This window comes from Colobus angolensis, unplaced genomic scaffold, assembly GCF_000951035.1.
Source record: "Colobus angolensis palliatus isolate OR3802 unplaced genomic scaffold, Cang.pa_1.0 Scaffold83, whole genome shotgun sequence".
Taxonomy (NCBI): domain Eukaryota; kingdom Metazoa; phylum Chordata; class Mammalia; order Primates; family Cercopithecidae; genus Colobus; species Colobus angolensis.
The window spans coordinates 2,479,665-2,493,241 of NW_012122154.1; the positions used below are offsets into that span (position 1 = coordinate 2,479,665).

At 41.5% G+C, this 13,577-nt stretch overlaps 1 protein-coding gene across 1 annotated transcript in view; it reads left to right on the plus strand.

Moving 5' to 3' along the window:
• Positions 1–7,857, plus strand: part of KRT23 (keratin 23, type I) — a 14,996-nt gene extending 7,139 nt beyond the window's left edge. The window contains exons 4-9 of the mRNA XM_011929949.1: positions 434–595; positions 1,919–2,080; positions 2,166–2,288; positions 4,966–5,186; positions 6,031–6,062; positions 7,464–7,857. Of these exons, the coding sequence (XP_011785339.1) occupies positions 434–595; positions 1,919–2,080; positions 2,166–2,288; positions 4,966–5,186; positions 6,031–6,062; positions 7,464–7,558 (795 nt within the window). The 3' untranslated portion in view covers positions 7,559–7,857. The remainder of the gene's footprint in view (positions 1–433; positions 596–1,918; positions 2,081–2,165; positions 2,289–4,965; positions 5,187–6,030; positions 6,063–7,463) is intronic.
• The last annotated feature ends 5,720 nt before the right edge of the window (positions 7,858–13,577 follow it).

Below are 13,577 nucleotides of genomic sequence, written 5' to 3' on the forward strand. Positions count from 1 at the left end.
TCAGCCTCCCAAAGTACTGGGATTACAGGCGTGAGCCACCGTGCCCAGCCTGTTTATTTTAAAATATATTTTTCTTAAAAGATGCATCCTGAAGTATTTAGTCTTAAAATGTCATCACATCTATAATCTGCTTTGAAATACTTCAGCAATGAAATAGGCGACGTAAATATGGCAAAACATTCACGGTTGCTAAATATAGGTGATGGGTATGTGACTGTTTATTATCCTGTTCTCCCTACTCAATTTAAAAGTTGGCGTTGAGTCACCATCATGGAAAAGTATAGCATGAAACTGACGTACAAAAGACATCCTATATGTATTTATCATCTGTCTTTAAACCTAACAAGTAAAACATTCACCTCTAAATGAAAATGAACTCTTTCAAAAACCATGACCTTCCAACAAACGGGTGTACTCTTCTCTTCCTTCTCACCAAAGGTATGAAAATGAACACTCCTTTAAGAGAGACTTGGAAATTGAAGTCGAGGGCCTCCGAAGGACCTTAGACAACCTGACCATTGTCACAACAGACCTAGAACAGGAGGTGGAGGGAATGAGGAAGGAGCTCATTCTCATGAAGAAGCGCCATGAACAGGTAGGACTCCCCAGGAGCTCCTGGTAATGAACACAGCTCTTAGCATGAACATCTCAGGCTGATTCGACAGCTACAGAAGAAACCACCACCCGGATGCCAGTCCCCTTGTCCTTCACCCTAAATAGTCATTAGAAAAACATATAAATATCTAAGTTTCTAATTTCAAGTTTAGCTACTCACATGTCAAATACAACAACCAAAATGCAATCATAATTAATGATGAATTGGTCAACAGTTTTGTTAACACACAATGTTTACCTAGATGTGCTTGTTAATATGTTACTATAAAAATCAATATGTGAGACTGGACTTCCATCACTGGCCCAATGTTCAGCAAATTAGGGGACAATATAATGAAAAGAGTCTGCTATCAACCAAGACAAGTGTGATGTGGGACAAAACTAAAGAATCCTAATTTCCAGAATCATTTAACTGACTTTTAGAGTTACCATCTATCACAAGTCCTCGAGACTCTGATAAAATGATAGAAAAACAGTTCCCATGGTAGGAAAACAAAATTGCTTCTGAACATCAAAGAGCCCAGTTTCTGAACAGCTGGTTAGACAATGATTGTTAATTAAATCTTTCCTGTGGCTGCTTGGTTTTCATGAAATCCTATGGGCGTCAGCCCCACAAGGTCACAAGGCATTGACGAGATTTTGAAAGCCTCCACCCCTTCTTTCTGCTGTTTGCCTTTTGAACAGCTTCCCAAAAGCTTTGGCCTATAGCCTGGAAGGTTCTGCTGCCTAACTATGTTGTCACTTCACCAATCCACATCTGCCGAACAGGACTTTACACACTATGGAAGCGTAATTCTTTCTGAAATATTTTCAACCATGGATCAAGTCAGTAATCATGGAGGCTATTTAATTACCTGCCTTATGATTTTATTTATTTATTTTTTTTTTTGAGACAGGGTCTCACTCTGTCACCCAGGCTGGAGTGCAGTGGCGCGATCCCGGCTCACTGCAGCCTCCACCTCCCAAGTTCAAGGGATTCTCCTGCCTCAGCCTCCCAAGTAGCTGGGATTACAGGCGTGCACCACCACACCCAGCTAATTTTTTGTATTTTTAGTAGAGATGGGGTTTCACCATGCTGGTCAGGTTGGTCTCAAAGATATTCTTTATTTTATAAAATTATTAGAGATAAAAGTATACAATGTTTTATCATCAACAAGTAACACTTGAGAAACCAAACCAGTGACAGTGGAGCAACCACATAATCAGAATGTTTAAAAGATCCATTGACCACTGCCAATCAACATGGCAATCCAGCCTTCTGATTGTCAAACCCAGTTCATTTTCTTTCTCTGTTATTAAACAGGAAATGGAGAAGCATCATGTGCCAAGTGACTTCAGTGTCAATGTGAAGGTGGATACAGGTCCCAAGGAAGATCTGATTAAGGTCCTGGAGGATATGAGACAGGAATATGAGCTTATAATAAAGAAGAAGCATCGAGACTTGGACACTTGGTATAAAGAACAGGTAAAAGAAAGATGCACAAACTTCCCAAAGGTTGCATTTCCATGAGGTCCCAATGCTGATGCCTTCGCCTTGCTTGGTCCTATAGTCTGCAGCCATGTCCCAGGAGGCAGCCAGTCCAGCTACTGTGCAGAGCAGACAAGGTGACATCCACGAGCTGAAGCGCACGTTCCAGGCCCTGGAGATTGACCTGCAGGCACAGTACAGCACAGTGAGTCGAGGCTGGGAAAACGCTGGGTCCCACACTACCTCCTCCATGAAGCCTTCTGAGACCTCTCTCCAGGCCCTGACCCTCAGCTCCCTTGGGACACCTCTCACTTTCCACTTTCCATCCAAATCATTTATGATGAGAACCATAATAAAGGGCTACCATGTATTGAATGTCCAGATGGTGGCAGGCGTTGTGCTAAGTAGTTTATGATATTAAATGTCATTAATCCTTACAGCAACTTTTCCAGATAGGTCTTAGTGTCCCCATTTTAGAGATGAGGAAACCAAAACTCCAACAGTAAAATAAAGTGGCCAAAGTCACACAGCTAGTAAGTGACTGGTGGTGAAACCATGTGATTTATTTGGAGGAGGGGGGATTCTAGACCCCCATAATTTCCATCAGTGCCCTCTCCACTTACAACCAGGCTACCCCCCTCAAACCCTGATATAGAGAAATTCCAGTGCCAACATGTTAGGTGGCAGATCCAGGCCTGGCTCACTCCAAAGCACTGCCCTATTCATTTAGGTATGTGTCTTATCACCCAGAAAACTCTTAAGTTCTTGTGTCCAAGTCATTTCTATCATCTTCACAGTTTAGAAAAATGCTTAGCATGTGTCATAAGCGTTCAAAATTTATGAAGGTCTATCATTTGATTCCCAGTATACCCTACTGAGTCTTCTAATCATTCATCCTTATAATTGCCAAGTGCGATTCTACCCTCAGTCTTGAGAGGCAATGATTTGTTCATTTACGTGGCAGGTGCACTTGGGTAAATCACTGCTGTGTTTTATGCATCCGTGACGGTGATCAGACACTGCAAATGTGCACTGTAGAGATCATGAGTACAAAAATAATTATAGTGTCTTGCAGCTTTCAAAACATTTTAACATACAGTATTTCACAATGGCCCTGTGAAACAGGCAAGGCATGTATACCCATTTTCATGCATTCTACTATCTGACACCAATCCTTAGCACTGAGGATCTTTTAACGAAGGAGTTTACATTCTAGTAGGAGTGACAGATACTAAATGTGCAAATCATCAAAATATATATGTTAGATGGAGAAAATTGCTACAGAGATGAAGCAGAGGAGGAGGGCAGATGCACCGGGGTGAAGAGCTGCTATCTTAAACAAGGGGGTCAGGAAAGGTTTTTCCTGTTAGAGTGGCAGTGAGCAAAGAGGTAAGGAGGTGCATGATGTGGTGATGGGATGTGTTCCAGGAGGAGGGAACAGCAAGTGCAAAAGCAACAAGGCCCAAGTGTGTCTGATGAGTTGGAGGAGCAGCAGGGAAGTCCATGTGGCTGCAGTGAATGAACGCCCGGAAGAAGAAAGGAGAGAAGAGGAGGGGAAGGGAGGGGAAGAGGGAGGAAGAGAGGGTGAGGCCGTGGGGTCCCAACAGAGCCAGACTGTGCAGGGCTTTGTAGGCTACCTTGGAGGGGTTTCAAGAGGAACAGCAGGTATAGACCACTCTCTGAGGAGCTTTGCTGTAGCTGAAGGAGAGCAGAGAAATTGGACGATAGCTGAAGGTAGATACGAGTTTAAGAAAGATACATTTTAAGGTAGGAGAAATTATTCTATGTGAAAGCTGGTGGGAATAATCCAGTAGAGAGGAGAACACTGATGATGCAAGGAGGCCAGCAACTGCCGAGATGACTGGAGCACAGACAGCTGACGCAAAAGAACACAGGGAAGCCAGCACCTACACGCAGATTCAAGCATGTGCGTGGGAGCAATGGCGAGAGCAGTGGGCGGTCTCTCCCGATTGCTTTCGTTTCATCAATGAAATCAGGAAGTGAGGCCATGGACTCAGAGGAAGGATGGGAAGGACAGAGGAGAGGGAACAAAATAACCCCCTGGGAGAGTAGGAGAGTGGCTGACCAGGGAAATGTGCTCTAACCACCAGGGAGCATGAACGGCCCCCCTGAAAATTAGCAGCCACGATAAAGGGAGAGTATTTAGCACAGTTACGAGATTCTCTTTAAGGTTACAATTATGCACTTCAGAAAAGCAGGTGTTACATGCAAACAGAACTGGGCCTTGAACTCAGTGCTCCGTATTCTAGCCCAGAAACTTCATTTGGCAGCTGTTAGAATTTCCTCAAAAAATGACATTTCTTTTTTACCATCATCATAATCAAAAAGCATTGCTTGAGACTAGGGTTGCCAGATTTACCAAATTAAAATATAGGACACTCAGTTTAGTTGGAATTTCAAATAAAAAAACAATTTTTTTTTTTTAGTATACACAGGTGGAGCAATATTTTGGACATAGTTACACTAAAAAATTACTCATTGCTCATCTGAAATTCAAATTTAACTAGATGTTCTCAATTTTATCTGGCATCCCTAATCGAGACCCTTCTCCGAAGATACAAAGAGATAGCAGTCCCAGTTGCTGTCGCTCTTTGGGAGTTTTCAATCTGGTCAAAGATAAAATGTAAGGAGTTAAAGAACAGTTCAGAGTAAAGCAATGGACTTCAAAAGTCCCAGCATCACTCAACTCCTGACTGCCCAAGTCCCAAACCTGTAAGTCAGCCTACTTCTCACCTTGGTGTCCTCAGCAGCTACCCAGACACCTAGCCAACTGGTCGGCTTCTGCTAAGTACTCAACAGTCACCTGTTATTGACTCAATCAAGCCATCAGTTAATTAACAAAAGATCATTTCCTCTTTCAGAAATCTGCTTTGGAAAACATGTTATCTGAGACCCAATCTCGGTACTCCTGCAAGCTCCAGGACATGCAAGAGATCATCTCCCACTACGAGGAGGAACTGATGCAGCTACGCCATGACCTGGAGCGGCAGAACAATGAATACCAAGTGCTACTGGGCATCAAAACCCACCTGGAGAAGGAAATCACCACGTACCGACGGCTCCTGGAGGGAGAGAGCGAAGGGTAAGGCAAAGGCTGGCATGACAGGAGCATGCAAAAGGCATCCAGCTCCTGTGGGTATATGTGTGCATCTTTGGGTTCTGTTAGCAAGAGTCACTCTAAAGAAAATTTGTGTTGAGCTTCTCCAGAAGATACCTATAGTCAGTTGTATTTCACTAAGCAGCAAGTGTAATTAATCAACTAATACTCACAGGACACTAAGATTTGCAGTCAGAAGAGTTAAGGTCTCTAGAAGGAAACAATTCAAAAGGTTTTGGCCATAGTGTTTCCCAGGAGAAATGCACCCAATTTTGGCTCCAAAAAAAAAGAAGGCAGGGGGAATGTGTTAGTCCACTAGCAAAAAAAAAAAAAAGATACATAAGAGATAGAGATGTCTAGACTTTCAATCTGATATTTCTGGCCACCCCAGGAAATAACAACAGTTGGCCATATAAAGGGCGTGTATATTCTATGACCTGAAAGGAAGGGATAGAAGTTTTATAAAAATACATAAATAAAACATCACTGGACCAAACTCTGAACAGCCTGAGAAGCTCAGGGGTCTCAGGCTTGAGACCCGACCCTGGCAGGGATCCTAGGGGAAACCAAGCTTGCAGCTGGCTGAAAAGAGGGGATGGTTTGTCGACTTCCCCTGACTCCAGGGTTAGCAGGAGGCGGTACCCAATGCCTTCTGCATCCAGTCCGGCTCTCCCATGAACCTATGACCGTGAGACTACTAAGCTCAGACAATTATCCTCATTAAAGAGCTGAGGATTTACAAGCAAGCGAAGGAAGTTAGTCCATCCTGAGAAGTTGTTATAATCATTGCTAATACTAAAGTGAGCTTTAACCTTTATCACTTTTATAGGACAATGGAAGAATCAAAGTCGAGCATGAAAGGTAAAAAAATTTCCTTCATTGTTTGAATCTCTATTTTTAAGGAATTAGCTTGGTTATCCACGTTGTAGTAGTCATCATCCTTAGTGTACTCCCAAATGTCCTGGGTTCAAAATGTATTTCACTCCCAAACGGTCAGGAATTTTCAGTTAACAAATTAGCTAATACAAAATGATGTAAGCTCTCATTATTGTCCTCAATATATATAAAAGCAAGCGGTAAAGAAGATTAAAATGATAATTAATAGTATTATGTCTCTATTAAGTAATGGAGTCAGTCAGTTTACTAAACCCCTAGAAAATTAAGAGGCAAAGATTTCATGTCATTTCTCAGATGATTCTGTTGAACACTCGTGTTCCATGAGATTTGAATAGTGAATTATGAACACTGTGTTCTATGGCCAGATGAGGTTAGAAATACTGTGTGCCATGATCCTCTTCTTGAACAGTCCTGTTGTGCAGTTCAGTATGTTAAAGATGGAACAGGTACTGCTCTGAAGGGGAAAAGGAACAAGAAAGAGGAAGAAACGACAAAAGTTTAACTTTGTTTCGCCCAGTATTCCCAAACACCTTTGACCTGGAAACATGCTTTCTCAGATTACCTTTAATATCTCACAGAAAAGTTCCAGGAGGCTGTAGTCTGCGACAAGTGGCACTTTCTGATTAGTTTGTGATAGATCTATACTAAGGCACTGGAGATTCAAAGAATACATTGGAGTAATTCACAGAACAGTTGATCTAACTGCTACCCATCTACAAAATAAGACAAGGGTCTTTGAGCCTGTCTTCACACATGTCCTAGGATGGGGAACCCATACTTGATGGGATGGCCCCATTAGAGAGGTTTTAATTTAACAAAATTCTCCCTTGTAATTTTATTAATGATTTCAATTCTTCCCTATGGTCTAGAATTGGTTTATTGATGTTTCAACAGACACTTATTCAAATAAGTTATATATTTGAAAACCGCCACAGTAAGCATCCGTGGCTTCTCACCCATTCCTCATGTGGCATGCTTTGTAGACCTTAAAATGAGGTACCCTGAATAGCACTAAGTGCTCTGTAAGCTCAAGGAATCTGTGCAGCGCTACAAAGCCCACAGGCAGAGAAAGAACTCCTCAAGTGCTTGTGGTCAGAGACTAGGTTCCATATGAGGCACACCTATGATGAAGGCTTCACCTCCAGAAGGTGACACTGTTCAGAGACCCTCATTTCCTGGAGAGCGGAAGAAAATCCCTCCTTGGGGAAATCCCTTTTCCCTGCAGCAGAGCCCGCCATATTGTTTAGTGATCATTTTGGAAGGCACTGAGAGCCTTCAGGGGCTGACAGCAGGGAACTGAAAATGAGTACAGTTCAGATGGTGGAGGAAGCATGGCAGTGACATCTTCCGTGCTCTTTTTCTCAGTGTCTGCAACTCCAAAGATCAAGGCCATAACCCAGGAGACCGTCAACGGAAGATTAGTTCTTTGTCAAGTGAATGAGATCCAAAAGCATGCATGAAACCAATGAAAGTTTCTGCCTGTTGTAAAATCTATTTTCCCTCAAGGAAAGTCCTTGCCCAGACACCAGTGAGTTCTAAAAGATTTCCTTGGAGTTATCAGACTCAGAAACTTGTATTATTTTTTTCTGTAACATTCTACAATCTCACCAGACTTCTCATAATACTCTTAATATATTGCACTTTTCGAATCAAAGTGCAAGTTTATGAGTGTAAAGCTCTACTTTCCTACTGCAGCCTTCAGATTCTCATCATTGTGCATCTATTTTGTAGCCAATAATAAAACTCCTCACTAGCTGCATCGTGTCTTTTTTTTAATATCATAAGGCAAAACAGCACCTCGGGGTTTCATCCTAACAAGGGCTTCTCAAAACATTGTCCATGGGAGATCCAGAGAAATCTCCAGACATCAGACATGTTCACAGCAGCCAGACACTGGGCAGAATCGTCACCCTGTAGCCAGGCAACCTAGGCATGAGTCATGGGTCATGAGGCTCTCCACAATCCACACTTCTGCCAGCAGGAAGGGAAGGGAGGAAACAGAGAAAGGGAGGCCCAGAAAGCCTCACTGGGAGTGTGAGACGACCAAAAAGTATCCTATCTCACTTTTAAAAAGGAAAAAACTGAAGGGCCTAAAAGAGTAACTCTCTTTTAGGCTACTCTAAGCTAGAAAAGGAGATTAAGGGAAAAAAAAAATTCTCATTACAGACAGATACTAAGGCTCTAAAAGGGGAAGTAACTCATCCAAAATCCAAATTGCAAATATTAGGATCCAGAATATCATGCCATATTAGTCTGTTCTCACGCTGCTAATGAAGACAACCCGAGACTGGGTAATTTATAAAGGAAAGAGGCTTAATTGACTCACATGTGGACATGGCTGGGGAGGCCTCACAATCATGATGGAGGGCAAAGGGGAAGTAAGACACATCTGACATGGCAGCAGGCAAGAGTGCTCATGCAGGGGAACTCCCCTCTATAAAACCATCAGATCTCGGACGGGCGTGGTGGTTCACACCTGTAATCCCAGCACTTTGGGAGGCTGAGATGGGTGGATCACCTGAGGTCAGGAGTTCGAGACCAGCCTGGCCAATATGGTGAAACCCCATCTCTACTAAAATAGAAAAATTAGCTGGGCATGGTGGCAGGCGCCTGTAATGCCAGCTACTCGGGAGGCTGAGACAGGAGAATTGCTTGAACCCAGGAGGCTTAGGTTGCAGTGAGCCAAGATTGCACCACTGCACTCCAGCCTGGGTAACAAGAGTGAGAATCCATCTCAAAAAAAAAAAAAAAAAAAAAATCAGATCTTGTGAGAGTTATTCACTATCAGGAGAACAGCGCATGGGAAAGACCCGCCCCATGATTCAATTACCTCCCACCAGGTCCCTCCCACGACACACAGGAATTATGGGAGCTGCAATTCAAGATGAGAATTGGGTGGGGACACAGCCAAACCACATCACATGCTGAGCTGTAGCAGGTGAGTGAACCACTGAGACTATGAACCTCTGTCCTCTGAAGAAGATGCCATTTTCTCAGATTCCAGGAGTGTGGGCCCCTGTTCTGAGACTGGTGCAAAGGAGCACTGCTGGAGAAAAGGAAGGGGGGAAATCCACATATCCACTAAGACATCCACTAAGACAGTGTCAGAATACTGCACATGGAATTGTAGGATATTAATCATTTAAGAGACTGTAGACACAGGATAGTCAAAATCTCCCATTTTACAGGCAAATCAATGGAGGCCCAGAGCAGTGAAGGCATTTACCCAAACACTCACTGGATCGGTGCAGCTGGATCTAGATCCAGGTCTCTTGACTCCTTTAACAGCTGTTAAACCAAAAATGGGTGTGATTTAGTCCCATTGTCATCTGATACATTGGCAATGCCCTGCATATTTTTTGTCTCTATGCTTAATACTCTTTTGTAAAGGGTTGCTTTTGATATTTTCTGAATGGAGCATCTGTTAAAATTGGATTCGTCTTCTCTTTAAGGCAACAATTAGTGTTTCTGATCTTTAATGCCAAAGAATAGAAAACCAGCCCCTTAACGATCTGAAATTAGGCCAAAAAAAAAAAGAAAGAAAAAAGAAAAAAAAAAACCAGAATAACCACACCCTAGCAAAAGTGTACTACTGGTTTAACTAAAATACTTTAACTCTCTGATGTAAAATTAATAATTTATCTTTACTATTTCAAAGAAACTCAAAAATAACCAGTATACAAACATCTTCACTAAGTTTTCTTTGTGCAGTATTTGTATGTGGTGACTTTTTTGTGTGTGTGTGATGGGGTCTTCTCTGTCGCCCAAGCTGGAGTGCAATGGGGTGATCTCGGCTCACTACAACCTCTGCCTTCCGGGCTCAAGCCATTCTACTGCCTCAGCCTCCCAAGTAGGTGAGATTATAGGTGCCTGCCACCGTGCCTGGCTAATTTTTTAGTACAGACAGGGTTTCACCATGTTGGTCAGGCTGGTCTCGAACTCCTGACCTCAGGTGATCCACCCGCCTCAGCCTCCCAAAGTGCTGGGATTACAGCATTAGCCACCACACCCAGCCGTATGTGGTGACTTTTAATGTTACTTGGGTCAAGAATGGATTCATATTAGACCTCATTAGGTTCTCTTTTTCTATTTCATTTTACTAAAAGAACTTCTTTATGTTACTAGGTATTGTATTCTCCAAGCAGATCTAAAAATGACTTTTTTCTCTATTTTAGCACCAACTCATCCTGCTGTTTTGGACATTATTATCTCTCTCCTGAAATCTAGAAAATGTGCATAAAATATACATATTTTTCTCAAGGTGAATTTTTTAATACTGCTGGAAAAATCTTTTGAGGAATATCTAAAAATGGTATGACAAGCTGAAAAGAAATTTGTAATACCAGATCCAGAAAACAATCACAAACCTTCCATTTACATCATAGTTTATATATGATTTGGTAATGTAAATCAGGACATGAATAATTTTTCATGCAAGGACCTAAAATATCTTTAAAGTCTTATTAATTTTCACTGTATCAATTAAGGTGACCAATTCATCCCAGTGTGCCCAGAAACTCATTAGTCCCAGGCAAACTGGGATGGCTAATCACCCTATCAATAAATTGCCTCTGTTTCACTAAGGAGACAAAAGAAGAGAGAAATGAAACCATTTGCCTGAATAAAGAGATTCAGGCTCTAGATTTTTGGCTCTAGGTAACACAGAATAATCTTCCCCCACACTTAAATTGGCGTAAAAATGTTTCAAAATGCCCATTACAAACCAATTAATGCCTATGCATTCAGGTGAATTACCAACGAAAGAAATTTTTGTTTGTATTTGAATTTGACTAACACACACCCAACCCACATAAAGGAGGTGGCAATACGTTCTATTGTTTTCATTCCAGAAACACTTTGAATAAATAGCAATTATTGTTCTATAACCCAAAATCCGACTAAACAAATCAATGACTAATCCAGAGAAGTATAATGTATTACTTTGGAATTTAGGATTTATGTTAGCATATTTGCCCACAGTGTCATAAAATGGTGGAGTGGATAGATAGATCCATCTAATATTGTTAATCCAATCAAATGCACACCTTTATAGACTCATGTCTTCACCACTATTTTTACACACCTACCCTGCTGATGATGTGTAAATCGGGAACTAAACATAAAAATTCATTATTAAGGAATGTAGCAACAGTATGTGGAGGGAAGAGGTCATAAAGTCGAGCAGGGAGTAAGGGCTCAAATTCTGGCAGCAAAAGGTGGGGAACAGAAGGAGACCCAAGGACGTTTCTTTAGTGCAGGGGTTCTCAAACTTGGCTCACATCAGGATCACCTGGAGGGGGTGAGAAAATTCTAATGCCCAGGCCACATTCTAGAATAATTAAATCAAGACTTTTGGCTGGGCATGGTGGCTCACGCCTGTAATCCCAACACTTTGGGAGGCTGAAGTGGGTGGATCACTTGAGATCAGGAGCACGAGACCAGCCTGGCCAATATGATGAAATCCCATCTCCATCAAAAATACAAAAATTAGCCAGTGTGGTGGCAGGCATCTGTAATCCCAGCTACTCAGGAGGCTGAGGCACGAAATGCACTTGAACCTAGGAGGCAGAGGTTGCAGTAAGCTGAGATTGCAAGATCATGCCACTGCACTCCAGCTTGGGCAACAGAGCCAGACTCTGTATTAAAAAACAAAACAAAAACAAAAACAAAAAAAAGGACTTGTGGAGGTTGGGACCCAGCAATCAATTTGTTTTAAAGAGTCCCAAATAATTATAATGTGCAGCCAAGTTTGAGAACCTACTTTAGTACCTTCAGGTGAGTGCTTTTTTAATCTGTTTGTATGTTCCCCATATTACTAATTTTTTCAATACCCCCAACAGGAATTAATGACAACTAAAAAAAAAAAAAAAAGGCATAATTCCCAAGCACTTGTGATTAGAGTTTCATTTTACAGAATTGCAGAGAACCACTTCCAAGAAATACAGCTGAATTAAAACTTAGAATTGAGACAAATACTTCACTTAGAAAAGTATTTTAGTGGCCAGGCACAGTGGCATGCACCTGTGGTGCCAGCAGTTTGGGAGGCTGAGGCAGGAGTTTCACTTGAGGCCAGGAGTTTGAGACTAGCCTAGGCAACACAATGAGACTTCGTCTATACAAAAAGTTTAAAAATTAGCCAGTGCAAAGGCATGCACCTGTGGTCCCAGCTACTTGGGATCCAAGGCAGAAGGATGCCTTGAGCCCAGGAGTTACAGGCTGCAGTGAGGTTTGATCACAACACTGTACTTCAGCTGAGCAGCAGAGCAAGATCTTTCTGGAAAAAAAAAAAAAGAAAAGAAAATCAGAAAAGTATTTTACAAAATTCTGCAAGCATACTTCCACTTAGGTCTAGCAAAATTCTTCCAGGTACTTAATCAAATATTTTTCCAAAGTGTTAGGCTCCTGTAGTAAGTTTCTGTTATGGAAATTTGCTGTGTTATTTTAGCCGCCTCATTTCTTTTACCTCTTAGATTTTTGTCAAAGCAAAGTAAAATAGTAATGTATATAAGAGACCCATCAAGAAAACATCTCTAAGCCAAGTGACTAAAAAATTAACTTAAGGGACAAAGAAGCAATTTTTTTCCTTAAGGAAATATCAGATTATTTTAGTATTTCCCAAATGAACATTTTATATTTCTCTAAATAGTTAATTAAGGCATCACATGTAATTTCAAATCAAAAATATCAGCGTTAAAAATAAACATATAAATCAATTGATTGAAGCTTCTTATTTGAGAGATAAGGAAGCAAAAGATTAGAAAAGTTGTCCAAGCCGTCCTGGGACTCAGGTCTCATTCCTATCCATTCCAGCATCTTCAACATATGAAAACAGCAGAATTGAAGAAAGCATACTGTATTTTTTAATTCATAGCAAATTAAAAATAGCAATTATCAATGTATGAACTACCAAAAAGCCAAAATAACTTATGCACTCTCTAAGCTGGAACCAATATGAAAAAATGTCAATAATTATAAGAAAAAAGTAAGCCAGAGGTATGTACAAAAGATTGGATTTTTCTTTACAGATAGCTATAAGTGGGTTAACACAGACTACATCTAGACATTTAGTGCTTAGAGACTTCTTCTTTACCTTTTCCTTTTTTTCTTTCTTGTAACAGGGCCTCCCTCACTCTGTCACCCAGGCTGGAGGGCAGGGACATGATCTCAGCTCACTGCAGCCTCAACCTCACAGGCTCAAGCCACCTTCCCACCTCACCCTCCCAAGTAGCTAGGACTACAGACACACACCATCATGCCTGGCTAATTTTTGTATTTTTTTCTAGAGACTGGGTTTCGCCATGTTGCCTAGACTGGCCTTGAACTCCCGGCCTCAAACAACCATCCCACCTTGGCCTCCCAAAGTGCTGGGATTATAGGCGTGAGTCACTACACTCGGCCTAGCTTAGAGATTTTGAATAGTTTACTTTGTGTGAAATAATACAGCGTGCCATTTCCTTGGGATAAAATAACATCTTTCTA